Source organism: Musa acuminata, chromosome BXJ3-6 (assembly GCF_036884655.1).
Source record: "Musa acuminata AAA Group cultivar baxijiao chromosome BXJ3-6, Cavendish_Baxijiao_AAA, whole genome shotgun sequence".
In the NCBI taxonomy this organism is placed as follows: domain Eukaryota; kingdom Viridiplantae; phylum Streptophyta; class Magnoliopsida; order Zingiberales; family Musaceae; genus Musa; species Musa acuminata.
In genome coordinates, this window is record NC_088354.1 from 3,011,255 (window position 1) to 3,037,976 (window position 26,722).

At 37.7% G+C, this 26,722-nt stretch overlaps 3 protein-coding genes and 1 long non-coding RNA gene across 6 annotated transcripts; 3 read left to right on the forward strand and 1 right to left on the reverse strand.

The window, feature by feature from the left end:
* Positions 1 to 7,144: 7,144 nt before the first annotated feature.
* On the forward strand, positions 7,145 to 12,856 carry LOC135641327 (malate dehydrogenase, chloroplastic-like). Its single transcript, XM_065156676.1, has 3 exons — positions 7,145 to 7,160; positions 7,237 to 7,378; positions 11,347 to 12,856. Exon 3 carries the CDS (start codon positions 11,383 to 11,385, stop codon positions 12,631 to 12,633), a length of 1,251 nt encoding a protein of 416 aa, XP_065012748.1. The 5' UTR covers positions 7,145 to 7,160; positions 7,237 to 7,378; positions 11,347 to 11,382; the 3' UTR covers positions 12,634 to 12,856.
* A 2,498-nt stretch (positions 12,857 to 15,354) lies between these two features.
* LOC135640243 (uncharacterized) lies at positions 15,355 to 16,000 on the reverse strand. The gene is made up of 2 exons (XR_010497222.1): positions 15,823 to 16,000; positions 15,355 to 15,756 (listed from the first exon to the last, which is right to left on the reverse strand). It is a non-coding gene; the product is annotated as an uncharacterized LOC135640243 (long non-coding RNA).
* Positions 16,001 to 17,965: 1,965 nt separating this feature from the next.
* On the forward strand, positions 17,966 to 20,324 carry LOC135641620 (aquaporin NIP2-1-like). The gene is made up of 5 exons (XM_065157134.1): positions 17,966 to 18,145; positions 18,234 to 18,458; positions 19,184 to 19,378; positions 19,462 to 19,523; positions 19,870 to 20,324. Exons 1-5 carry the CDS (start codon positions 18,008 to 18,010, stop codon positions 20,126 to 20,128), a joined length of 879 nt encoding a protein of 292 aa, XP_065013206.1. The 5' UTR covers positions 17,966 to 18,007; the 3' UTR covers positions 20,129 to 20,324.
* Positions 20,325 to 21,451: 1,127 nt separating this feature from the next.
* LOC135586543 (uncharacterized) lies at positions 21,452 to 26,350 on the forward strand. 3 transcript variants are annotated; one of them, XM_065157635.1, is made up of 8 exons: positions 21,452 to 21,579; positions 21,995 to 22,289; positions 22,937 to 23,008; positions 23,516 to 23,580; positions 23,695 to 23,848; positions 24,849 to 24,938; positions 25,026 to 25,115; positions 25,994 to 26,350. In XM_065157635.1, exons 2-8 carry the CDS (start codon positions 22,008 to 22,010, stop codon positions 26,114 to 26,116), a joined length of 876 nt encoding a protein of 291 aa, XP_065013707.1. In that variant the 5' UTR covers positions 21,452 to 21,579; positions 21,995 to 22,007; the 3' UTR covers positions 26,117 to 26,350. The 3 variants fall into 3 exon arrangements, with proteins under 3 accessions (XP_065013707.1, XP_065013705.1, XP_065013706.1); XM_065157633.1 differs by having other exon boundaries at positions 21,463 to 21,579; positions 21,965 to 22,289; XM_065157634.1 differs by lacking the exon at positions 21,452 to 21,579 and adding an exon at positions 21,701 to 21,873 and having other exon boundaries at positions 21,965 to 22,289.
* The last annotated feature ends 372 nt before the right edge of the window (positions 26,351 to 26,722 follow it).

Genomic DNA, 26,722 nt, shown 5'->3' on the forward strand with positions numbered 1-26,722 from the left:
TGATGCTCCTCCTCAAATTATTGTCTAAATCTCTTTCTCGCATGCACCACGCAATCAAGAAGGGGTTGTCCCTTTTTGCTATCCACACGCCTCAAATAGGGTCTACAGTATGAGGAGGAGGAGAGAGAGAGGAGAATAGGATGAGACAGCAAAAAAGAATATAGCTCATGCCCCTTTAGTTCCCTCTTATTTATAGAGACCCCTTATCAACTTACCCTAATAGATTCTGTCATATTGGGTACTGGATCTCTAGCCAATTATCCATGCTACTTAGATTAGTAGATATCTACGCAATAATCTCTCATTGGCTCTTATTGAATCTCATCCATAGGATCCAATAATTCATGGGCTTATTTGATATTGAATAAAATAGGGGCTCTAGTGGATATCTCATATTTGTCATACTTGTCAAAACTCCTTCTAGCTCAATAAATTATTATCTTCATAATAATTCACTCGATTCATTGACTACGGACGTATTAAGCCACTACATCATAATCCACAAATGATACATGGGAATCCAATCTATTGGACTTGTTTGTCCTCAATTACTATATATATATATATATAGTCTCACATCCATCTAATACCCCAGAGACCATATACCGGGTATGATGTTATCAGGCCTATATGATTTCTACTCGAGTCTCACTCTAATTAGATTCTCCCAGAGAACTCTTTCTCTCTCAATTCGAATGACCCTGACTAGTGATTTGTTTAAGTGGAAACACATGGGTTATTCCTCTCATGGCATTGAGAACGAATGATCCTTTATTGATATTTAATAGCCCTCATAAGGTTGGCTATTACTCTCGATGATCGATTATGTTAGATTTGAAACTTCCAGATCTAGATGACTCGCTCGTTACATAATTTACATAGATGACTTCACTCTTACTTAGTGTTATATGTTGGGCTCTATGACTCCCAAGTTACAAAGACAACATGAAAAGATTGATGTCATATACATTCTCCTACATGTCCACAAATTGTTCGAGGAATAGAGAAGGACTCAGCGATATAAAATATCAAATAGCATCTTTCGTATTAGGATGACTGAGGAGATATCGGTTCAGAATTATGTCCTAAGGATGATTGAGTGGATAAAGAAACTCACAGGTCTAGGAATTATTCTAAAGGATAACCTATGTATTGAACTTATGCTTCAATCCCTACCAAATTCATTTTCTCAATTCATAATGAATTTTAATATGAATAAACTTAATGTGACTCTCTTTGAGTTCCTCAATATGTTGTGAGAGGCAGGGAATACTATTAAGAAAGAGAAGTCAATTCTCTATACTGGTGAGAAAAAAAAGAAAAAAGAATATAGAAAAGTCTCTTAAGAATGGCAAGGGTAAGGGTAGAACGGGTAAAGCAAATGTTGCTAAGAAGGACTCGACGAAGGACAAAGGTCAATGCTTTTAATATAGCAAAGATGTGTATTAAAAGAGGAACTACAAAGAGTACCTTGTAGAGAGAGTGAAACAGAAGCTTGGAGAAACTTTAGGTACATTCATAATCAATCTCTATTTGTCATATTCATGTAATAATACATGGGTATTGAATATCGATAGTGCTTATCATATTTGTAATTCGTTATAGATTCTGGCAAGACTTAGGAGACTAGCAAGAAGCGAGATGGACCTCAAGATGAGTAATAGAGTAAAAGTTACTATAGTAGCTGTTGACAATGTCACTCTACATCTCCCTAGTAGAGCTATTATTATATTGGATGCATGCTATTTTATTCCTTCTATTATCAAAATTATTATTTTTATTTCGTATTTAATAGTTAGTGGATATAAATTAGTTTTTGAGAATAATGGTTATTCAATATTATTATATGTTAAGATCATCACGAGAGGAATATTTTGTTTATGCTAGGCACTGCTCCACATATCATGAATGTAAGTGTATCTAAGAGGAAATGAGATAAGGTGAACAATGTATACTTGTGGCATTATAGGCTAGGTCATATCAATGAGGAAAGAATTCAAAAGTCGTTAAAGGATAAATATCTAAATCAATTCGACTATAAGTCATATATAACTTGCGAGCCTTGCTTTCATGGAAAACTAAACAATTCTCTATCTAGTGGAATCGGAGAGAGTCATTGAGCTGCTAGAACTCATATATAGTGATATATGTGGTCTATGTCAACTCATGTCATATGTGGTTACTCCTACTTTATTACTTTTATTGACGATTTCTCAAGGTATGAACATATGTACTTGATGAAATACAAGTCTAAGGCCTTCGAGAAATTCAAGGAGTATAAGAATGAAGTGGAGAACCGGACTGAAAAGAGAATCAAAACTCTTCGATCAGATCGAGGAGGTGAGTACTTGAGTATAGAGTTCACCCAGTTCCTCAATGATCATAAGATTTTACCCTAATAGACACCTCCTTATACATCTCAGCTCAATGTTATATCTGAAAGGAGGAATCGTATACTATTAGATATGATGTGGTCCATGATGAATTTCGCCGACCTACCTATCTCATTCTGGAGATACCCCCTAGAGATTGTAGCTTACCTTTTGAATAGAGTTCCAATTAAGTCGATAGCGTCTACACCATATGAGATGTGAAAATGGAAGAATCTCGATCTTAAGATTGTTAAGATTTGAGGCTACCTTGCCCACGTTAAAAGACATAACCCTAATTAATTGGAATATAAGACGGAGTGGTGTAAGTTCATACGATAACCCAAGAAAACTTATAAGTCTTATTTCTAGCACCCCGAGGATCAAAAAGTCTTTGTAGCTAAGAGAGCGGTGTTCCTTGACAAGGAACATATTCTTGGCGGAGATAATGAGAGCATGATACAGTTGAGCGAGGTTAGAAAACTTGGCTCAATAATCACTCTACAGCCCAAGTCTGTTCAAGTACATAGCACACAAGTTTCAACTTTACGTAAGTCTAGCAGAGTATCTCATCCTCCACAGAGATATGTGGGATATATTAGATGAGAGAATGTCAAGAATATTAATCCTTAGACCTACGAGGATACTATTACGAGTATAGACTCCGGGAAGTGACAAGAAGCCATGAATTCTGAGATGGATTTTATATACTATAATAAGGTTTGGAACCTAATTAAGGTATTGTACCCATTGGTTGCAATTGAGTCTTCAAGAAGAGGATCAGAGTAGATGAAAAGGTAAATATCTATAAAGCAAGACTAATGACTATGGGGTATTGTCAAAGACAATTTGTTGACTATGACAAAACCTTCTCACTCGTAGTCATGCTAAAATCCATCCGAATTCTATTGACTATTGTGGTACACATTGATTATGAGATTTGACAAATATATGTGAAAATCATGTTCCTCAATGACAACCTCGAGGAGGAGTTGTATATGATACAACATAAGAGATTCGTGTCCAAGGATAACTCAGATAAGGTGTGTAGATTGCTTAGATTCGTTTATGGACTAAAGTAAGCTTTTCGAAGTTAGAACATAAGATTTGATGAGGTAATGAGATCTTATGACTTTATGAAGAACAAAGATGAGCTTTGTGTGTACATGAAGCTAAATTGGAGCGTTATCACATTCTTAGTGTTATATATGGATGACATCCTGATCATTGAAAATGATGTAGGAACGCTCTCCACAATAAGGACTTGGTTATCTACGCACTTCTCCATGAAGGACTTAGGGGAAGCATCTTATATTTTGAGGATTTAAATCTATAGAGATAGATCCAAAAGGATGCTTGGCTTATCCTAAGTATATAGATACCATTGTCAAAAGGTTTAGTATGAAAAATTTAAAAGAAGACTTATACCAATGAGACATAAGATATCGCTTTTTAAGAGTATGTCCCTAAAAACTTCTGAAGAAAGGGCGAAGATGGATATGATACCCTATGCCTCAGCGATAGGGCCTATCATGTATATCATATTATGGACCAAGTCTGATATAACACATGCTTTATGTATCACGAGCAAGTATCAAGCAGATCTAGCTTGAAGCTATAAGTGGTCCTATTGCTTTTTATAATATGATATACAAATTGTTAGCTAAAGTCTTAGCTAATATAATTAAAAAATTTCTAAAGAAATTTATTAGTTAAGAATAGTCTGATTTTATTCCCCGTTGTAATATTTATGATAATATTTTTATAACAATGGAGTTTTCTCACAATGAACTGTGGTTAGGTCCAAAGGTAAATACCCATTGATTTTTTTTTAAGATTAATTTGAAAAACATATATGATAAGATATTATGGGAGCCAATAAAGGAGGTGCTAAATAAGATAAAATTTTCTTCTCAGTTTGTTAAGTGGATTTCAGCTTATCTCTATACTTCACTTATGTATTGTCTCATCAATGGAAAAATCTCTAAGTGTTTTACTACCCATAAAGATATTCATCAAGGAGACCAGATAATTGCTTACCTCTTTATAAGGTGCTCAGTTATATGCTACATAATAAGATTGAAAAGGGCAAAATTACTTTGTTCAACATTAATGGTCAATGCATATCCTATTTGGTTTACGTGAACGACATCTTACTTATGTTTAGAGCAAATTCCAAGTCTTATAAGAATATTATTTCTATGCTTAACTTATTCATTACTCTAATCTCAAAGTTAGCCTTATCAAATTTGATATTTTATTTCTCAACAATTGTCCCCTCAGCACGAAGCACCATATATGTGATTTGTTGGAAATTAGAGAAAGCAAGTGGCCTATCAAATATATCTGAGCAGTTTCATCACTAATAGGAAGCTTAGTAAAAGTCATCATAACTTTCTTTTAGCCAAGGCTACTAAGGTTTAGGGCTAATTTAAAGGTCGCCTAAATCAAGTTAAGAAGCTCTTGCTTATCAATATTTTCCTTAATGCCCTATCAATGCATTTCTCGATGAGCATGTGTTTAAGTGATAGAACTATCACCGAGGCTGAAAAGATGTTTTGTGAGCTCTTTTATATGGAAACCTTCCAAGAGAAACACAATCTTCTTAATTGGGACACCATAACTTTACATAAGGATTATGGGGTTAGGGGTTAGAGATTTAAAAATAATAAATAGAATCATTTGGACTAAGAGAATCATGTCTATTGAGGACAAGTTATGAGTGAAGGTTATCCAAACTAAATAACTAAATATGGGTCTTGCCATCGCTGATGACCTTGTGTTAAAAACCTAATAAACAAATCTATGTTAATATGATATCTTGAGCTTATGGGATCTTTAAAAACTATTAAGAGATGATAAAAATATTGATATTTGGAGAAAATATTGATGTCAAATATGGTTTTAAATAGATGGTTAATGTTTGTTAACGTAGATGATATGATGTGGCTCAAATGGGTGACTAATTTTATTGAGGGATATGTGTAGAACTCTAATCTTCTTGAGGCTATGGTCCATCCCTATCTTAGGGAGAAAATTATTAATATCTATATCCCCTTTACTTTGGAGTAAGATAAATAGGTTTAGACTCTCATGATAGATAAGTATAATTCTACAAAAAATGCATATTAGTTTGCCAAACATGATAAATATGTGAAGGAAGGAAGGTGGACTTACTAGAGGAAGATATGGGAACTGGGCTACCCATCAAGGTCAAGATTTTCCTATAGAAGTTGTTTTAGAACCGATTGTTAGTTTCAAAACTCATCTCTCTAATTCTAAATCCTTGGAGGATTTCCCTAAACATTTCCTTTTTAGGTGCAGAGAGGCCAAGGCATATTGGAGGCTAGTAGAGCAGAAGTTCAGTCTCAGCAAATATGAGAGCTTGTCAAATTAAGGGCTAATCTATCAAGTTAGGAGGCCTAGTTGTTGCACAACTTTATAGGAGTCTTTCTTTAGATGATCTAGATCAATAGAAATAAGACACATTTCAAGAACCAATTGTCTAGTCTATCAACTAGTTGAAATAATAGCATGTACAAAAGATTTCAATGAATGCCAAAGTTATCCTAAGATCATTCCTCGTAAGGTGGAAGGATGTGATACATATAATAGATATGATACTATTCATTAATTCCGATGGCTCATTAATTCCGATGGCTTATTTATGTATATATCTTTCTCGTTAGGTGATGGATACTTTATACATGACACGATGAGGATGATAGTTGCTATCAATGATGATCCTCTTGACACTTCAAAGGATAATAGAGAAAGGTTGGTAAAAGCTTATTATTCGATTTGATACATTAAAAATTATTAATTTTTTGAAAAAGAGAAACCATGTAATCAAAGATATTTTGAAGGCTTCTCGTAATTTTCATCTCATATAAATTTGATTAGCATATCAATAATTTAATAATTCACTATTTTTCTATAATGTATATATAATTAATATAAATAGGTAAAAGTGATAAACATTTTTAAATCTAATATTAGAAAATAATTAATAATTGGATTTTTTTAGTAAAATATTTATTTGTGAAAAGAAAATTTAAAGATGTACAATAATATAAAATAATTAATTTTTTTTCACTAAAAATCTACATGCAATAGTAGTATGCCTTAAAAGTCAAATTAATGATTCGCTAATAATATCATATATAATAAACTTAATTGAACTGAAACATCCATGGATGACAGTCAGATCGATCCATATGGCACGATCCTTACTCCCATATATAATTATATTTAGATGAAATTTGGATCATCAATTCGACGTGATAAGATTAATCTGATTTATCTTTTTTTGTGTGTGATTGTATCTTTAAGAGGAATAGAGATTTGATAGCTTAAGATAAAAATGTTTCTGAATCGGATTCGGATTATTTGGATTCTTAATTGGGTTCGGGTGCGTTAACGGGTGTGGTGCGAATCGGCGCCAACCACGAATCCACCCTGTTTGGTAGTTGGTAGATGCAGCTGATTTATTTACTTGGAAGAAGCAACGAGGGCCGAAAGCGAGTCGAACGGGCAATCAATCGCGAGGTCGGCGGCTTCCCGCTGCAACCAACGGCCACGGACGCCGGATCGGACCGTGAGCACCCGCAGTTGAATGGGGATTTCCTGTCTGAGTCCAGACACGGCAGCGTCCGGGAGGACCGGGTATTTGTTCCTTTTTCTTCTTGTGGTGGTGGGCCCTAGTCACTAGGCAGTGAAGCGGGATCACGAGTCGGTCGTGGTGCTCGCTCCGCGGGTACGGAGTCTGGATCCTGGCTTCGACGCAATTGGGTAACTACCTCGAAGTTGGCGTGGGCAATTTGTGTTCTTCCGTCGCGCTTATTACATGGGATATGCGAATCTACAGGGAACGAGAGCAAGGCACAACACATACACGAGGCAGAGAGAGAGAGAGGGAGAGGGAGAGGGAGAGCCTGCTTCGCATATTGTTTGGCGATCTCCGTCGGGCGTCGATCCTTGGACAGGGGGAAGATATCACGGCCGAAAAGGTAATATAGCTTCCTCCCTCCTCTATTTTGGTTACTCATCGTCTTTTGTGGTTGAATTTGATGCGTTCGTTGCTGCGCATTCCTGTATCTGTCTGGTTCGAGTCGGTCCCTGTAGATCTTTGTATGATCAATTTGGTATCGCGTAAACTGATTGGGTAGGGAGGTAGCCGGATCGAGATCTCTCGGTTTCATGCCTGGGATCTGAGATCTGGATCGCCGTAGACTCGGAAGATTTTGGTTATTTGGCTGCCTCGGTCTGTTTTTTTTTATTCGGACAGAGGATAGCTTGATCTCTTGTCTCGTGATCTCCGAAGATATCTGGATGAATGTCGAATGGCAACCTTCTTCTTCTCCGTTCACTTGCTTTTGGATAGTACCTGGAATTAGGTTCTTGATCTCTCTGGAAATTTGCTATCAAGATCTTGTGAAAAGAAGACAAGATTCCGGTGCACATATCTTTTGATTTATTATGATATACGAAAATTCAAGCACCGTCCGTTCTATTTTGGAGTCTTTTCTTGCCGAGGTATTGGTTGTCGGTACACATATCTCTGGACTCGTTGATTTCATTACGCCTCTTGGATCCGATCAGTAGGTGGATGGTTGGTCCCCTGGATGATATTTCGTGGTTGTCTTTTTCCTTCGTGTTGATTTATTTTGAATCTTGATTCGTGGGTCCAATTTGGTGCCCTGCTTTCCCATTCTTCTACTATTTTGACAGCTTTTCTTCGCTTTGAATCGTCTACTCGCAGCCAAAAGAGGTTGGGCCTGATGGGAACCTCGGTGCACTTTATTTGCTTTTGAGCCCTATGGTGGCCTAGAAATGTTTGCCACCACACAAAATAGTAAAGTGCCCATTTAACACTTCTGCTTTGGGTGTTTCAGGGAGGAAACGGAAACATCATTTCAGTTTTGTTTTTTATTTTTTTTGTTTCTAAACTCCTTGGGGCTTTTCATCGGAAGATTTAGAGGGTGGATCTTTAGTGGCTTGGGTGTGATAACGACTGCTTGATCATCGTGGAACTTATAAAAGTAGAAAGTTGACTAAATCTTTTCCAAGTCACATATTCCTACTCCCAGAAACCACCAAGATATCATAAATAATTTAGAAAAAAGTTAAGTACTAGAAATGAATGAACTAAACAGTCTTTTTGCATCAGTTTCTCACATCTAATTTTCAAGCAAGAGGAGAAAAGAAATAGAAGCTCAATGGGCATGTAATTTGGTTGATTAAGTACCAAAATGCGCCCGATGTTAGCCATCTTTCGGCCTCGTTTAGTGATGAAATAAAGGTTCTTTTAATGGACAAAGAATATAACTTTATTAGCCTTTGGTTCTAATGTAGTTTGTCGTCGAAAGTCCTCTCTGGGATGAAAATTCATGCATAAATTTTGCATACTTCCCCATCTAAAACAAACCCCCCTCCTTCCCCCCCTTTTCTTATTTTCCACTCTTTTATTTAATGCTTTACTTTAAGTTCTTTCACATAATTATAGCAGCTGAGATGTTTCATATGTCTTATCATCATTGTATCACATGTTATAGGATAGAGATTTTTTTTTTGTGATTTTGTATAATTTCCAGATCAGAGGGATTGACCTTTATTTTTAGAGCTCTATTCCTTAACTAATAAGTTTGAAACTAAAGGCTTCCTATTGCATTTAGATGTTCTTATGTCTTCCTTTAGTTTAATTGCCAATGGAATCTTCATTTTTTCGACCTATCTTATATGCATATATAATGGATTTAAACATCGATGGACTGGTATGAACCAACCAGGATTTACCAGGCCCATCAACACCTGTATAAAAACATGTACTTCGTTTTACAGCATATGTAGACATTCACTTTTATGTTTTTCTCTTTTGATTTGTTAGGTTACTGATACTGGTATTAGTTTGACATTTAAATCCTTGATCTAGTAGTTTATTGTCATGTTGAAGTTAGCCACATCTTATTTGTAATTCAACATGAGTGCAATATTAATTTGATCGACTTTAAAATCACATTTGTTTCACTATCTTATCATCATTGCTCCATATGTTATAAGATAGAGATTCCTTTTTTGTGGTTTTGTAGAATATCTGGATCAGAGGGCTTGACCATATCCTACGGCAATTAAATTTTCTTATGTCTACCTTTAGTTTTAATGTAATGGAATCTTTAGTATTTGGACCTTCAAGATCTGCATATATAATGGATTTAAACATGTATGGACTGGTACGGACTAACCAGTATCTACTGGTCGGATCAAGTACCTGTCTGAAACTGTATAGTACAACAAAGGTATATAGACATTGACTTGTATACTTTATTTTTTGATTTTTTAGGTTACTGAGACTGGTATTAAACTGGCATTAATTATTTAATCTATATAGTTTGTCATAATGAAGTTTGTCACATCACAGTTGTAATTGAACATGAACTGGGTATGATCTGATCAATGTGTAATTGTATTAATATAGATGATGTTTGCTCAATGCTTTTAAGTGACAAGAAGTGTTTAAAAAAATTCTTTATGGATTTTTCTACTCCGAAAGACCTGCTGTTCCATGATAATAGTATTTTTCTGCCTATATCTGCAGAATGTATAGATATGTTGAAGAAATTTCACTCATTCGGGCTATATGCTTAATTTTTTTGGTCTTCTTCGTCCTTTCTTTTTTGCTTTTGTGATCAAAATAAGACAAAACTCTAGACAACTAGTAAGATTGAACCAAATTGTATTCTCTATCAATTGGTTAAATGACACAATGGCTTGCTTCTTAATGTGCATTTGACCGTATGAAGTTTTGGATGACAAGAGAGAATGTTAGAGAGAATGACATGGGTTTTCTTTTAATTTAGACTTTGACATATGATTAATTTGGTTTGCATATGTTTTCGTGATCCAAGCTTCAAAACCACATGGGAACACATGATTTCAAATCATAAGTTACCCATGGAATATTTCAAACCAACATGCCATTTCCTGGCTTACGTGACAGTGAAACCTATGGAGGGTGCCAATCCCCTAGGTTGTGGAGATTTTTATTGCAAGTTGTGAAAAGACACTTATGTCTTTAGCTTCATTACATAATGACAATACCCTTTAAATATTGGTAGTCCTTGAATCAATCATTAACAGTGCATTTTAGTCAATATACGAAGGTTTGGGTTGGTTGCTGATAAATTTGTACCAAGCATTGTCTAGCTGGTTCAAGAGGTTATTGTTCAGTGTATGCTAAGTTTCCAAGGATATGCAAACAGCTACTTTTTCTGGGAATTATATGTTCACATGCTGGCATTATGAGCATTGTGCAGCGTATATGCAAAATCCCCTTATTGTTTATATTACAAATAAACCATGTATATGAAAGTTACTTGTCAACCCATCAGCTATAATGAATAAATTGACTGGGGGAATTTATTTGTAATTTCTGTGATTCTAACCAACATTTGACTCAAAATGTAATTATCTTATAAGTCTTTTTTTCTTTTTTTTTCTTCTTTCTAACATCACTTACTTGCAAGGCAGTAAAGGTAACTCCTAATAGTTGTTATGACTTATCATAAGTTTCATGAACTGGTGATCATGGATAGAAACCCTACTTTTTCAGTGTTACATCAGAATTATTAGTATCATATGTGTCCATGTCCTGTGCCGATGTCTTTGCCTCATAGGTAGCAACTGTGTCATTTGATTAAATTACATTTTGTTACAAGTTGTGTTATGGAAGCAAAAATCTGTAAGCCATATTTGGCACACTGAACTTTGTTAACTTTAAAGGTAACTATCATTAACGAAGCATACTCTCTTCTAATGCCAAAATAGTAGGATGCATCCTTTACCTAATTAATTTTGTTTTTTTCTATCTCTTAATGATTCCTTTCATGCATAAGTTTTAGTATTCTTGGGTTCCTTTATCATGATTTAGATGGAATTCTACAACTTTGAATGACTCCTGATTTTTTTGTATAAATATCAGGATTTATATTCTTAGCTCTTCCTATCGCACTTTAAGATGACATCAACAGCAGTTACAGCTGCGTCTATTGGTTCAGTTTGTGCACAACCTAGCTTGGGGGCAAGATCCAAGCCCTCTGGCTTGAGTTTTAGTTGCTCAAAGACCATCAATGTTTTCAGTGGCCTGAAAGCATCATCATCAGTTGTTATCGAAGCAGATACGTCATTTTTGGGAAAGGAAGGCATTGCATCTCTCCAGGCATCTTTTGTTCCCAAGATTAGACCAAAACAAGTATTTTCAAATCAACTCCAGCCCCGAGCATCCTCATTTAAGGTGGCTGTCCTTGGGGCTGCTGGTGGTATTGGCCAACCCCTTGGACTTCTTATCAAGATGTCTCCCTTGGTTTCAGCACTGCATCTTTATGATATTGCAAATGTTAAAGGAGTAGCTGCAGACCTTAGCCATTGCAATACCCCTGCCAAAGTTTTGGATTTCACTGGACAATCAGAGTTAGCCAATTGTTTGAAGGGAATGGATGTGGTTGTCATTCCTGCAGGAGTTCCGAGGAAACCAGGCATGACCCGGGATGATTTATTCAACATCAATGCTGGCATTGTGAAGACACTGGTTGAGGCTGTCGCTGACAATTGCCCCGATGCCTTCATCCATATCATCAGCAACCCAGTGAACTCTACTGTTCCCATAGCTGCAGAAGTACTTAAGCAAAAGGGTGTTTACAATCCTAAGAAGCTTTTTGGAGTGACTACTCTTGATGTCGTCAGAGCTAACGCTTTTGTTGCTCAAAAGAAGAACCTGAAGCTCATTGATGTTGACGTACCAGTTATAGGAGGACATGCTGGAATTACTATCTTACCATTGTTGTCAAAGACGAGGCCATCAGCAACGTTTACTGATGAAGAAGTTGAAAAGCTGACTCTAAGAATACAGAATGCTGGGACAGAGGTTGTCGAGGCAAAAGCTGGTGCTGGATCTGCAACCCTGTCGATGGCGTATGCGGCAGCACGGTTTGTCGAGTCATCGCTTCGTGCTCTTGATGGTGATGGGGATGTTTACGAGTGCTGTTTTGTTGAGTCTGAGCTAACCGAGCTGCCCTTCTTTGCATCACGAGTTAAGCTTGGGAAGAATGGTATAGAAGCATTTATATCTGCTGACCTCCAAGGTCTGACAGACTATGAGGCCAAGGCGCTGGAAGCACTTAAGCCGGAGCTGAAGACCAGCATTGAGAAGGGTGTGGCATTTGTCCACAAGCAGGCAGCAACAGCAAGTGCCGCTGCCTCTGCTAATTAATTTTAATGTTGCTTCCTCCTCTTCTTGAGCAGTTGGTTCCAGGAGAATAGAATAAAGACCGGGATGACCATTTCGTTCCGTTTTGATACTAAAGCAGGTTATCTATTGTTCTAAGTTCTAACCGTGAGAAATCGTGTCCTGGATGAGATGCGGTAGGCAGGCTAAATTGGATTGGTTTCAGGGATGTTCTATATATCGCAGTTGCATTGGGTGTTTAATTTTACATCAACTGGTTTTATTTTTTTTTGTTGGGGAATATTTTTATTGTGTTGTCCGACCACTCTTAAAGACAGATCATTGATCATAGTGGTCAAGACGGCAAAAAAATGTTGGAAGTTGGAGTGTTGATATAGGATGGATTCGAAGCAAGCGTCGTGGAATCTGTTGAATCAGTTGTCGTCACTAATGGGGCATTCCAATTCACTCTTACACTACCTAATAAGTCTATGATTTGCAATCCAAGAGCAAACAAGTTTTCAATAATCTCTCTCTCACACATTTTTGTAGATATAAACCATAAGAAAAGGAACCATAAGATAGAGAGAAGAAGAAGAAGAAGTCAGAGTAAGGCACCGTGGTAACGTTGTAAGATTTGGCTAGACGATGGTTAGCGGGATAAGTTTCATCGTTGTTGTTGTTTGGCTAAAGGCCATGGATGTCAAAATTTGCTGCCGACTTCTCCATTGTTGTTCTGACTTGTTTTTGCAGTGTGATCACCGCCACTATGCACATTTGAAAGAAGAGATATGATACTCTATTCTTTTCTTACAAATTTGAATTTATATTTTAATATATTTTATATTAGAATTATTATACTTTTTATGATATATATTTTGAATGTTAAAATAATCATTTAATTTCATATTGATGATGTTTATCTTATAATGATCATTTAAGCTTAAATTATAAGTTGATGAATGTATATATTTTTATTTGATACATGTGTTTGATACATTATCAACGTTTCATAATGAATTAAAATAAGTATCGTTGTTCGTATGATACATGAATTTCATAATAAATTGATATATTTTATTTTTAATAATGAATATGTTTCATGAGCATTTAATATATTTTTTATGATTTTTTTTTTAAGGTTCCTAATGGTTACTGATTTTTTTATATTATATTTATCTTCAGAGTAATCTATGAATTTGCAATAGATTTGAGACTTGGATGGAAGAGATTTTTTTTGTAGAAGTAATTTTGTTTAATTGAATTGTTGCTTTGTGCTGACTTTGAGCATCTCACAAAGTAGGGAACCTAATCGTAGAGGAATCACACACCGCTGGAAACACTCGGCATTCAATGAGCTTAGATGCTAAGGTTTCCACATACACGTAAACTTGATACAACTGCCTATTCTTAGATACGTCCCCTATTGCACTCGATTTCCCAAGTATAATTCGTCGCTTTACTGATGAATACTAGCAGTGATCTCAGCTTCATTACTTAGAGAGAGAGAGAGAGAGAGAGAGAGAGAGAACACTTGGTGCGTGAGCCTTGTCGCTTACTTGCATTCTTTAGGATCGGGAGAAGGTTCACTTGCTCCTTGAGCTTGAGGATTGCTCGGAAGTAGGAGTGCTAGTCTCTGATAGACTCAGAGCAGGTACCGTGCGTCTCCCATTCGTGTCTCCAGAACTTGTTGCTATCGCCACTAGGGCATTCCAAGCTTGATAGGTTCACTATCATGCTACCTAACAGGTCACTCTCTCTCACACATTTTATGGATAGAAATCACAAGAAAGAGAGCCACAAGATAGAGAAGAAGAAGAAGAAGAAGTCAAAATAAGGCACCACCTTGGTGGCATCGTAAGGTTTAGTCGGACGATAGTTAGACGAATAAATTCCATCGTTGTTGTTTGGCCAAAGGCCATGGATGCCAAGATCTGATGTGCTTTATGTTGTTGTCTTTACGTGTTGGATTCTCCCGCTGCCAAGATCTGAGAACCCTCTTCTTGTCCTGAAGAACTACGATGCATGGATATCATCATCTTGAGCTTTTTAGGCTTCGATCGGTGAATCCCAAGGAACAAACACAGTTGGTAGCGGCCGTCAAGAGCTTCGCTTCTCCTGCTATTTTTCTCATTAGTTAGATCTTCTTTAGATTTTCTAGTGATCTGGATTTCTTGTCGATTGGCTTTATATAAAATCATAGTGATGTTCTATAAATATCCTGTAAATCGAATGAACAGTGAGTGCATTATGAACCCTATATTTTCTTTCACCAATCGATACTTAGTAGAATTCTATCATTCCATCGAGTTGTTGGCCTCCGTTCCGCAAATCATGTCGCTCTTGTTTTGTGATCACACCAATCAAATCTTGTCTTAAGAAAACATGCATTTGGAGAGCAGAATCCAATGAGTCATACACTGAATCGCAGATCCTATTTGCTGAGCTCCTCTCGGATCAAACATAGAACCAATTGGCTCGATGAGACGCCGAATGACAAGCCTAAAACTTATTCTTGACGTTGGGCGTCACCGTGAAGCGAAATCTATTCTGACAACACTCATCCAGAAACGTTGCTCATTTATGCATCTAACATCCGCACGGCAGCCAAATGAAGCAAGTTTTGGTGATGGAGAAGACAAAGTGAGGTCGAGGAGGAATGGCACGACGCCGAAAGCTAAGAAACAGTTGCAACATCACATGGAAAAAGATGCAAGCATTTGGCACAAGGCATCAGAGAGAAAAGAGAGCCAAGGAAGGCCACAGTGAAACGATGAAGGAATTTAGCACCAGAACATATCAAAAGAGAAAAGAGCACAGTGAAGCACATCCTTCACATCCATTGGCAAGTTCTATGGCTCAAACGCATCCTTGTCAGGCGGAATATAGTCATCCACAGTCACCTCCACATAGAATATAGCACGAACAGCTTCCTTCCATTGCTTCTGTGTCATTCAAATCTCCTTTTCCGGCGCAGGGAGACTTGTGGTTTAAGCTTCTTCGGGGTCTGCAATAGGTTGTCTTCTTGACGAGCATATCACCTGTGACATACCATCTCTCGGGAACAACGACTCGATGCCATGATCTGTACGTGTGCGTCCTCTCGGGGTGCAGCGTGGGCGGTGGAGAAAGAGAGAGATTCTCTCTCTGAAGCATCGCACACGGAACCTGTTCCAGGAGATTGAGAAGCTTGGATCGCCATTGACCGACTCAGTGGTGACTGGATATCTCTACCTGAGATGACGGAATGGAATCAGCACATCTCTCCATGCCTCTCGTTCTGCATCTGGGTGCAGTGAAACGTCTCCACACTGCCATTGTTGCTTGTAACATCAATTGGCTCCAAGCTTTGAAGTGGAGACATTAAGGTCAAGAAGTTGCCTCCAAGAATCATGCTTAGTGGCATGTGCACTGCATCCATGTCCATAACATCAACATGATTATTACTCTGATAGCCACAAAACATCCACCACGAGAAAGTTGCCGGTTTTACTCAGTTTCCACCTCTCTCTCTCTCTCTCTCTCTCTTGTACTGGTAGTAAATGACATATAGTGATACCCAAGCTTATTAACTATGCAGTCTGCATTTAGCATGTAAAAACAACTTGCATGGTGTCACTCGGCTGAGTCAGAGATGTAAGAAGACATGGATAGGAATCACAATCTTATGAAAGGAAAGAACAAGAAGAGAGGGATAAACCAATGGCACCAAAGCAATGGTTGTCCATGTCGAATGGACTGACATTTACGCGGTCCTCAACATGTATTCTGTTCATCAAATGCTGACAAATGTATTGATGAGGACTGCGCAATGCGAGTGACCGCTTGCACTGTTTTCTCCAAACAAAGCCATACCTATCGACCATGAATAGTTGTCACATATTTATGGTAGTGGTGAAGATGGTGCACCAAACTGTGTTGCCATGGTTGAGAGATGCTTCAATAATAAGGCTTTTCGAAAGGTAGGAGTTAGTGCAAGCAACATGCCATTGTCCCTTCCTTGAAAGTTGACTTCTGTGCACAGAATTCCTCAATTAGTGCATATCAATCCCATACATAATTCCTCAATTAGTTGGCTAAACAAATAATGACTTGAATCATATGCAAGAAGATATGAGCCGACCGATCTTTCTATAATACATGCTATTTTATGCGTTTAGGTGCGAGTTTACATGAAGACTACAAATCTTTATTACCTTAACCACTCAATTTTTAGACCTTCTTTAGCATTAGATTTGCAAGGTCAAACATCAAGAGCAATGGAAGCATATCTCACATGCAAAGCGTGATGAATCTATCTTCTTGTCTTTGTCATCATGGTACCAAACTTAGGTTCATTGTATCTTTTCCACTAACATAATATTCAAGTGGTTTTGAGTTAAGAAAATAAATACTTAAACATGTTTGACATAAAAAGTAATCTTAATATGCATTAATTGACAAAAAACTTCTTCTCTAAAGTAAATCCGTAATGTGTATTAATTGTGTCATTTTAGCCATCGCCTACGAAATCGCAGCACATTAGAATGATGCCTTTGTCTTCTTAGTTGGTCTCGTTTATACGAATCATATTATGAGGAATTTGCCATAGTTTATCTTCATGGTTGACATCCAAAACAATTGGAATCATGTGTCAATTTGGTGTAAGTTCATTCCACTAGAAATAGCATCATTACAACTTCACTATCTCCGAGCATTACTGTGTGAAGGTCTTATTGTCGTTTTGAGATGACAAAAAGTTGTAATTGATACAACCTAAGAACATGAAAATGTTGAAATGCTTATTGATGTCTAATAATTTCATTAAATTTTTAGAATTACTCTTCAGATTTTTTATTTATTAAACATTGACAACAAAACAAAGGCCAAAATGACAAATCTAATAAATGTGACTGTCATATATATCATACAGTGAGAGAACATGAATCATTTGAGGAACAGTACAGTCCATTATATGCATGTATCAGCATCCAAACATGGTACTCAAAACAAAGCAACCAATGAAAGAAGAAAACTCCAGTCAAAACTACTCTTTCCTAAATGATGGTAAGATACGGAGGATTAGCCACTCATGCATCCACAAAAGCTTAGATGTTGTTTGGCTGGCCTTACTAATCCTACCTCTATTAACTATGGTTTCTCAAGATAGTGCTTTCTCTCCTTTTGAGATCAAAAGATAGGATTGGCTAAAACAAATGAGTGCCAAAAAGATCCACAAAAAATTTGATCCCATGTCTTTGACATCTTTCATGTGGAGGTGACGTGTGTGCAAGCTCATGAGAAGAACAACATGAATACTGTGTCCAGGCTTCTTTGTCCAATGCTTGGCATCAACATGAGCAGCTCCCTCTATAAATAGCAGCCTGGAAGGACACAGGAAGACCACACCTTGAGGAGGAGTAGTTCTTGGAGATTGGAAATGGCTTCCCAAACAAGGCCTAACATCTCCAATGAGATCCATGACATAGATGTAGTCACAGCTCAGAGCTCCGTCTCTCCCCGTGTTCTTCACCACGAGAGCTTGAGAGAACTCTTCCCACCCTTCCTTGCAAGAAAGGTGCCGCATGATGCCCCCAACACACACGGTTCACAACGACTACTCGCTTCATCTTCCCTCTGACTCATTCCTGTTCGTGGAGTTTCAGGTCGTTGCTGAGATGATATCCACCTTCTTGCTGGTGTTCGTGACCTGCGGTGCCGGCGCCTTGAACAAGAGCAACTCAGGCGTGGTGTCGCAGCTCGGCGCATCGGTCGCCGGAGGGTTGATCGTCACGGTGATGATCTATGCCGTCGGCCATATATCAGGGGCACACATGAACCCTGCCGTCACCTTCGCCTTCGCCGTCTCGAGGCATTTTCCATGGATTCAGGTGTGTTCATCCACACATCTCTTCCACTACATCGAATCTCGTCTCTTTGTACCCTTAACTGAGCTTACACCACAGTTTCGAAGCTTTCATCCTTTTACCATCCGAACTAAGAAATAGAATAATGAAATAAACATTTACAAGGCATGCAAATTATTGAGAAGCTGTTGACATACATATAGGCTGCCATATATTTCCTCTATCCTCAGAATACAGCATCATCTATAACAGTCGGTCGGTCATGAAAACAATGAAGCTGCATGTTCTTAGACTCCATACGCATGCACCATACTAGAGAAAAAAACAAGTATTAATGGTGCTGACTGACCATTAATTTTCTTCTTGTAGTTTATAATTCAATAAATAGGAAAAGAATAAAAAAGAGAACAATCTCTTTTTCTTTGATAATGAATGTATTGGAGTGTGTAACAGAGACAGAAAAGCAAACCTTTTGTGGTCTATATCACAAGGTATATATTTTGGCTTTCATTAGTAGTTCCAATAGATAAGTGGCCAAATGACATGTTCAAATTGGATCAAATCATCCCACAATAAAAAAAAATAGAGCCAAAATAATCCTTCTCAGAAGAGATTCTTTAAGGTTGCCACCACAAAGCTAGAAAGGGATATGTTCTCAGGTCCCATCAACTCCTTCTCCACCACTGAATTCGCATAGATGCCTCAGTGCCTACCTCTCTTCATGGCTAACCTTTTGCAATCACTTTCAGGTGCCCTTCTACATGTGTGCTCAGATCTCGGGGGCCATGGTCGCCTCCTTCGTCCTCCGGGAGCTGTTGCACCCGATCACCAACCTCGGGACGACGACGCCGTCTGACACGGCGGCGAAGGCCTTGGTCATGGAAACCGTGGTCACCTTCTGCATGATGTTCGTCACGTCGGCGGTAGCAACCGATACCAAAGCTGTGAGTCTCTGATGCTTATTCTTGTTCCGACATCCTGCTACTGCATGCATGCTTGTTTGTGACCTATCTTTGTGGTGATACAGGTAGGAGAGTTGGCAGGGTTAGCTGTTGGTTCATCAGTGTGCATAACCTCCATTCTAGCTGGGTAAAACAAGACATCTCATTTTGATCAATTTGTAGTAATTTAGAGACTATCAGGAATGCTAAACACATGAACCAATCCCAATCTCAATCTTAATCTTGCAAGATCAATCATCATCTAACGTAACATGCACAAACCCTAATATATGTACACATCAGACACAAGCATGATAGCCAGCAGCCACCTGCTCACCAAAACTTTCCATGCCAATAACTACTGAAAGCAACAAAGATTAGGAACAGCGCTAACACGAGTGAAGTGACTGTAACTCCACTCTTAGGCGATAACAACGCTAAACACAAAGGAAATCGTAGGTATACACCACTTAAGATGAAATGGAGTTGTGCAGGCCGGTCTCAGGAGGATCGATGAACCCCGCGAGGACATTAGGACCGGCGGTCGCGAGCAGGAATTACCAATCGCTCTGGGTGTATTTTGTTGGCCCGGTGCTGGGCACCGTCTCAGGCTCATTCTCCTACAGCTTCATTAGAATGACTGAGAAGCAGCAGCATACTCCTGCTGCACAGAAGCTGTCCTCCTTCAAGCTTCGACGCTTGCAGAGCCAGGAAATGGCGAGCCCCACAAGCAATGCTTTCGAGAATGTGTAGCTTCGTCAGGAGACTATGGGCATTGCTAAGTATCGTCATCTTCTGCAGCTTATGTTAATGATGTATGTCCGTGTAAGGCCGTGCCTCTTAAGCCGGTGGTAGGCTTCTTAGTTCTGAAGTCACTACTCCTCCTCTGTAATCTATGGTGCAGTTTTAGACTGCAACATCATCTTATGAAGCATTATTATCACCATCATCTGAAAATTCAACTTTCTCGAAGCAATTTATAAACGATCATTCAAGAGGACATGCCATACAAAGCGAAGAAGCTGCATGAGAAGACTATCATTTTAGGAAAAATAATTTTGACCAGAGCAAGAAAAGAGATGCATAGTTGATTGTTGCTCCATTCTCAACGCACAAAAGATACTGTCGTTAACGAAATGGGATTTCTACCGGAGAAAGAAACTATGTTGACCGAAAGTCCAATGGAAAAATAATAAGAAATTCTAGTGCTGATCATTCAATAGAATATCTCACCTTTGGCGAGTCGCGTAGAGCATTGTGCTACTGCTTAACGTACGAGTCGATCTTTAACGAAAAGAGGAAGGTCAAAAGAGGTGTGCTTTGACCATGAGACATGCAGAACCGAGTTAGCGAACAAGTCAGAGAGACGAAAAGGTCAAGTCACAACTGCTCTTCTGTCCCCATCTCCTCTCCATCTTTCAGTCGTTTTAGAAGTTGACTTTTGAGGAAGGGTGAGTGCTATTCTACATCATGCATTCTTATAGAGGTTTGAAATAGTCTCATTGAGACGACCGGATTCATTTCTTCGTTCTTTTCCATTGGTAACTACAATAATAGAGCAACATTAGGATATGATTTCAAGTACATAAATCACAATAAAACTTTTGACTTGGCATGTAATTCATAAATATATATATATATATATATATATATACCCAAACCTTCCACGGATTGTGGCCCCCACCGCCTCAATCAGGGCCGCGTTCTACGCAAATCACGTCATGCCGCGTCTTCCACTACGCGGTGAACCAAATCGCCGTCAACGACTAACGCCTCCTACCAGCCGTCACTCGCTTTCCAAAGAATACAAATGCTTTTACTTCTATTTTAAGTACCCGTTCATCTACCTTTTCTACAATTGGCCGGTTTGGTGGTATCGGAATTCACTCCATTCATTATTCAGGTATGCCCGTTGGTTCTTTAGGAACGGAAAGTAAAGTGTCGCTCCACGAGTCGTATCACAAATACCTGACTGTTTTACCTGCCTTTGAATTGGAAAGACGTTTTATGATGGCGTGATGATTTATCCTCAGGGCCACCAAAGGTTGCCAATGGTAACGTAGGTAGGTTTGTGGGTAATAATGGGTGGTAAACTTTCTGCTAACAAGCCTTATATATGAGCTCTATAACAATTGCCTCGCCCCTTCTGATAGCAGCGTGGACGAACGAAACAAGTGGACGCGTTATTCTTCCGCTCTTTAGAGGTACCCCGATCTCTCTCTTCTTCTCCTTCTTGTAGTTTCCTTGTGGGAATTCTGGATTCTGGTGGAGAAACGCTGTAATTTGTTGTTATTTTTGTTGTCGATCCCCTATTCTCTTTTAGGTTCTGAAATTTGCGCCATTCGATTTGGATTCCCTGTCAATTGCGTTTTTTTCGTTCTTTCCCGAGTTTGGTTTATCAGATTTGCTTCTAAATTTTGATTCTTGATTAGGGTGTTCAATGTCATCTAAATAAGAGACTCCTGTTCAACCATCAGATTTGCTTCTAAATTTTCAATGTAAATGGCTGATAAAAGGAACAACTTTCTTCAGTTGTCTTGGAATTGCTGGTTTTTGACACATATGAGGTCATCTATTTTTGGTTTACAGAAAGTTTGAGTAGGGATTTTGGTGGTGAAGACGCAGGAAGGTGATGGGCGATCATGTGGTGTTGCACGTTGACCGGTTGATGACTCCCCAAACCGTTGAGACTGAAGGGGGTTCGGCATCTTCAGCGGAAGCTGCCCCTGTCCCCGCTTTGACCCTTTCTTCCATATCGGAAGCCGGCTCAGGCGATGAGAAAGGAGGGCAGGAGGAAAGCAAGGTTGCTGAGGAAGAGGAGCCTCTTATTCAGATGGTAGACTGCCGCATATGCCAAGAGGAGGATCACATCAAAAACTTGGAGGCCCCTTGTGCTTGCAGTGGCAGCCTGAAGGTCTTGGACATTTTGGCAACTTTGTCTTTTTTGGCTTAAATTTTAGCTAACTGCTTTGAGGTCAAAATTCCTCTATAATGGGAATTTACTTCTAATGTTTTTTTCTAATAAGTTTCTTTAGCTGGCAACTTTGCTTTCTTCTATTTCGTCATTTGATTCATTAAAAGTAAACAGACATGATAAATTGGTTTGTTATGTTACTTGAAGAGATATGAATTTTTATTAGATTTATAATTTTTGTAATACCTCAATTAGTCCCACATCGGAAGTGATCAAGACTAATATTAACTTATAAGGGTCTTATGGATATATTATTGTCAATTTTAACTTAAGTATTCTGGTCAATGGTTTGACCTCAACGAAGTTGATAGAAGTTATCGGGGTCAGGACTCATACGAGCAACCAGCGAACTGTGTCGAGGATGTCAAGGGGGAGATTGTAACAATCCTACGTCAGGTTTTATGGGTGTACTACTAACAACTTCAGCTTAAGTATTTTAATCAATGATTTAGGTTTAAGGAAGTTGATAGGTTAGTTATCCGATCAGCCGTGACAATTTCACACTTGTTTTTGTATGTATGCCTATTCTTTCTTTTCCATTTTATTTATGTCTAAGTTGTTCTCACTTGGATTTTTATGTTGTGCAGTATGCTCATAGGGCCTGTGTGCAGCGTTGGTGTAATGAGAAGGGTGATACAACCTGTGAGATCTGCCATGAGGTGAGTCATGGTTCTAACAATAATTTTTCAGTATTCTCCTCCATGTACGTGTTATTCATGTTCCTTGGTATAGAAGAATATACAGTTTAATATTTTTTTCTTAGATGAGTTTAAGATGTTATTCATAAAAGGGTTTTCATGTGTTTGATGTTCATAATAGTATTTGTCTGTTTATCTATTCATGCTCTGATTCATGGATCACCAGGTATTATATTAATGCGGTAGGAAGTCGATCTTAAATTATTTCCTGGCTTCCAAATCATGGATAATAACTAACATATAATGCTTTGTGATTCATTCAGTCAATACTTTAAGGCTGTTTTTCTGTTTAGCATTACTCATGTTTTCATTTTGTCTTAAGCTTGCAATATATTTTAAGCTTCTTACTCCAAGTGCTTACCTGATTTGACTAAACTGGCGCACTCATATCTGTTGTGTTAAAAGTTAACAGTATTTTTTTTAATCTAAAATGTATGTTATTAATTAGCCCTTCCCTATGATTTGCAGCAATATAAACCTGGGTACACTGCACCGCCACGAGGGCATCCTGATGAGACCACAATTGAAATCAAGTATGTTCTGTTCATAATTTTTATGACACTTAAATTATGGTGAAGGATTGCAATAACTTTCTCTGACTTAATTTTATATTCTGATTATTGTGATTCTTTTTGTTTGAACTGCAGTGGTGGTTGGATTATTACAGGTTCTCCTTTGGATTTGCATAACCCCCGGATACTAGCCATGGCAACAGCACAGCGCCACTTAGTTGAAGCTGAATATGATGAATATGCAACAAATGCTAGTGGGGCTGCTTTTTGCCGCTCTGCCGCTCTAATAGTAAGAACCTATTATGAAGTGGAATCAGCCAGTGATGCTTTATTTATTTAATAAACCCTTTCAAAATATAGCTTTTCATTTAAAATTGTGAAGCTTTTAAGTTCTGGCTATTTCACATATCTATTTGTTAGTTATCCTGTAAAATGTACATGAAAATTGTAGTTGTTTTTTATGTAAATTATTTATGTAGACACACATTCCTCTCAATCATAAAATAGCTTCCTTTCATGAAGCAATGAAGATGACATAGGAAGGGAATTATTTTGGAAGAACAAATCCTTTTCCTTTTTTCTGCTCTTTTCAATACGCCTTGTTACACCAAGTAAATCAATTATCTTGTGCATTTATTTTTAGGAAATTGTTTCCTCCTTACTCGTGTAGGTATCAAACTTTCAAATAAAAGTGGCTAGAGCTGTAATACAAACTCTATAATGATTCAATGGACTGCTTCTTTATTTTATGTAAATGTGCAAAATATATTGTAGTTATGATTGTGTTGTTTCTTTAACGTTTGATCATCATAATAGTTGGTTTCATTGTTTCTTATTTTACAAGTACTTGATTTGGAATGGTATCTATTTTGATTTATATTTCATACAATGATCTCCTAGATAGGTCCATTCAGAGTTACTGCTTTAGTCTTTAAAAAACCACCTACACTGTTTGTTTTCTATTTATTTTTTGTTACAAAAGAGGGGGTAGTTAAACTTGATATAGCTGATATCAAAATTTTGAGATTCCCCCAACTTTCTTGTCAAGCTACCCTTTTTATTATCCTGATCTTTTCTTGGGCTTTTAAATTTTCATTACATTATTGTTTGCCTCTAGAAGTTAGGTCTGTTTTGTTGGCTTGTGCAGATATTTTTTGCCTAATCTCAACATTAAAAATTGTCAGTCAGGTGCTTGCCAAAAGTATTATCACACGGATAGGTGTTCAAATCTATTGCATACCTGAGTGTTTTATTTGTATACTTATGATTATTTTTTTATTTTTTTGCAGTTAATGGCTCTTTTGTTGTTGAGGCATGCATTGACCATTTCGAATGCTGATGGAGATGATGATGACGACGATGCTTCCACCTACTTTTCAGTAATTGAAAATTAAATAACTACTTTTTTTTTTCTTTAAGTTCTTGCTTGCCACTAGCCTAAATAACATATAATTGATGATTTTCAGATATTTCTGCTAAGGGCTGCTGGATTTCTGTTGCCATTTTACATCATGGCTTGGGCTATAAGTATTTTGCAGCGTCGACGGCAAAGACAGGTCAGAATTCTTATGATTATAAAATGTCAGTGCATTTTGGAACATATTAGATAAAGGATTTGATTTTCTCCAGAGTTGCAAAGATTGAACTTTTAAGGCATGCAAAACAAGCAACGCCACATCCATAGAAAGCAAGTCAACCATAATAGCATAAGTATAAAGACTAATCCCAGTTTTCCATTTTTAATAGTATATCCTTTAAATATTTAAAACAAAATTGTTGTACACAACTAAATACGTGATGGTCATCGTACCAATCCTTTTGACAGATAACATTCTGCCTATCACTTCCAACATGGAAACCTAGTTCTATGGTGGCACTAGTTGAAGCTGGTGCTTTCCAACTGAATTAGTGAGCCTCATGCGGACTAGATCATTATTAGTTCTAGAGATAATATAAGTCAACATGGTACCGTAACCAGTTTAAAAGTCTGGATTTGTAGAAATTGAATTTGCATGCATAAAGTTGATCTAACTCTAGGATCAGTTGAATGTGGACTGCACATGCAACCCAGAAAACTCCTTACAGTGGCATGGAGGATCAAATCACCAAAACAAACAGTATATGCAATCCACTTATTTTCACATGAATAAAGCACACTTGGTTTGAGATTACATTGATGTAAATGCATATTTCTTTGTGGATGCATATATAGGTGTTTGATTATGCTGCATCATTACTTGACCACAATTTGAGGGATATCTGTTGTTTTGGATCAAGAATTGATTTACATACCGGAAGCTAGTAAATCGTTTAATCCTGTCTTTTCCTCCCAAAGATCAGTTTAAAAAAATGGCATTATGTGGTTTAAGCCTTTTGTTACCATTCTTCAGTTGTTATCTGCATCTGACATGTAATTTTGAATTCAAATACCCAGGAAGCAGCTACTTTAGCAGCGAGTGAAATGGCATTCATACTGCAGTCTGGCGAACGACGTGGCTTGCACTTCACATTAGCACCAGAGTCACCTGCCACTCCCCACCAAGAGCCACAACAATAACAGTTATTATTTGGAAGCCTCCTTTCTGTAGGCTTTGTTGATACAAGAATAGATTCTTGTCCATTCTTGTAAGCTCCGAGGCATTGGAACCGCAGGTTGCAACTTTGGCAGCATTTTGCTGCCTCCATAGGATGACATTGATATCGATACTCTTCTTTCATTTTGTTGTAAATTTCAGTTGCATGTAACTTCACGCTTCCCCGAGGCTAAAGTTTTCAAATTGTACTTATCCAACTCTCTCTCTCTCTCTTTTGTATTAGAAACTTCGTGTTGACCTTTTTTTTTCATGTTATTATCATGTGAATAAAATGTATAAAGGAAATAAATGTATTTAACATTGTTTTCCTCTATATCTCACAGTAGGTACACATGAGTCCATCAGAGCCTTGTGCTTGAGTGGTCATCAACTTGGCTTTAAAACACCAAGCAGAACGTAGCAGATTGTTGTTAGTGTCTCACTTTGCATGATAAGAGATACCAGTTGATAGTGGTATCGGCTGTTGAGAGTATAACATGAGTTCTAGTTATTGTTACCGATCTTATTACCATGATTGACTATTGAGATTTACATTGGAATGTTTTGATGTTGATTATGATATACTAATA

What these genes read in the sequence shown, in the direction of transcription:
- LOC135586543 (XM_065157635.1), top strand. Translation starts at nt 22,008, where the DNA reads ATGGGCGATCATGTGGTGTTGCACGTTGACCGGTTGATGACTCCCCAA. An exon ending in CTTGCAGTGGCAGCCTGAAG is followed by an intron (nt 22,290 to 22,936) that starts GTCTTGGACATT and finishes TATGTTGTGCAG; the next exon opens with TATGCTCATAGGGCCTGTGT. An exon ending in CCTGTGAGATCTGCCATGAG is followed by an intron (nt 23,009 to 23,515) that starts GTGAGTCATGGT and finishes TATGATTTGCAG; the next exon opens with CAATATAAACCTGGGTACAC.
- LOC135641327 (XM_065156676.1), top strand. Translation starts at nt 11,383, where the DNA reads ATGACATCAACAGCAGTTACAGCTGCGTCTATTGGTTCAGTTTGTGCA.
- LOC135641620 (XM_065157134.1), top strand. Translation starts at nt 18,008, where the DNA reads ATGGCTTCCCAAACAAGGCCTAACATCTCCAATGAGATCCATGACATA. An exon ending in CACCCTTCCTTGCAAGAAAG is followed by an intron (nt 18,146 to 18,233) that starts GTGCCGCATGAT and finishes GTGGAGTTTCAG; the next exon opens with GTCGTTGCTGAGATGATATC. An exon ending in ATAACCTCCATTCTAGCTGG is followed by an intron (nt 19,524 to 19,869) that starts GTAAAACAAGAC and finishes GGAGTTGTGCAG; the next exon opens with GCCGGTCTCAGGAGGATCGA.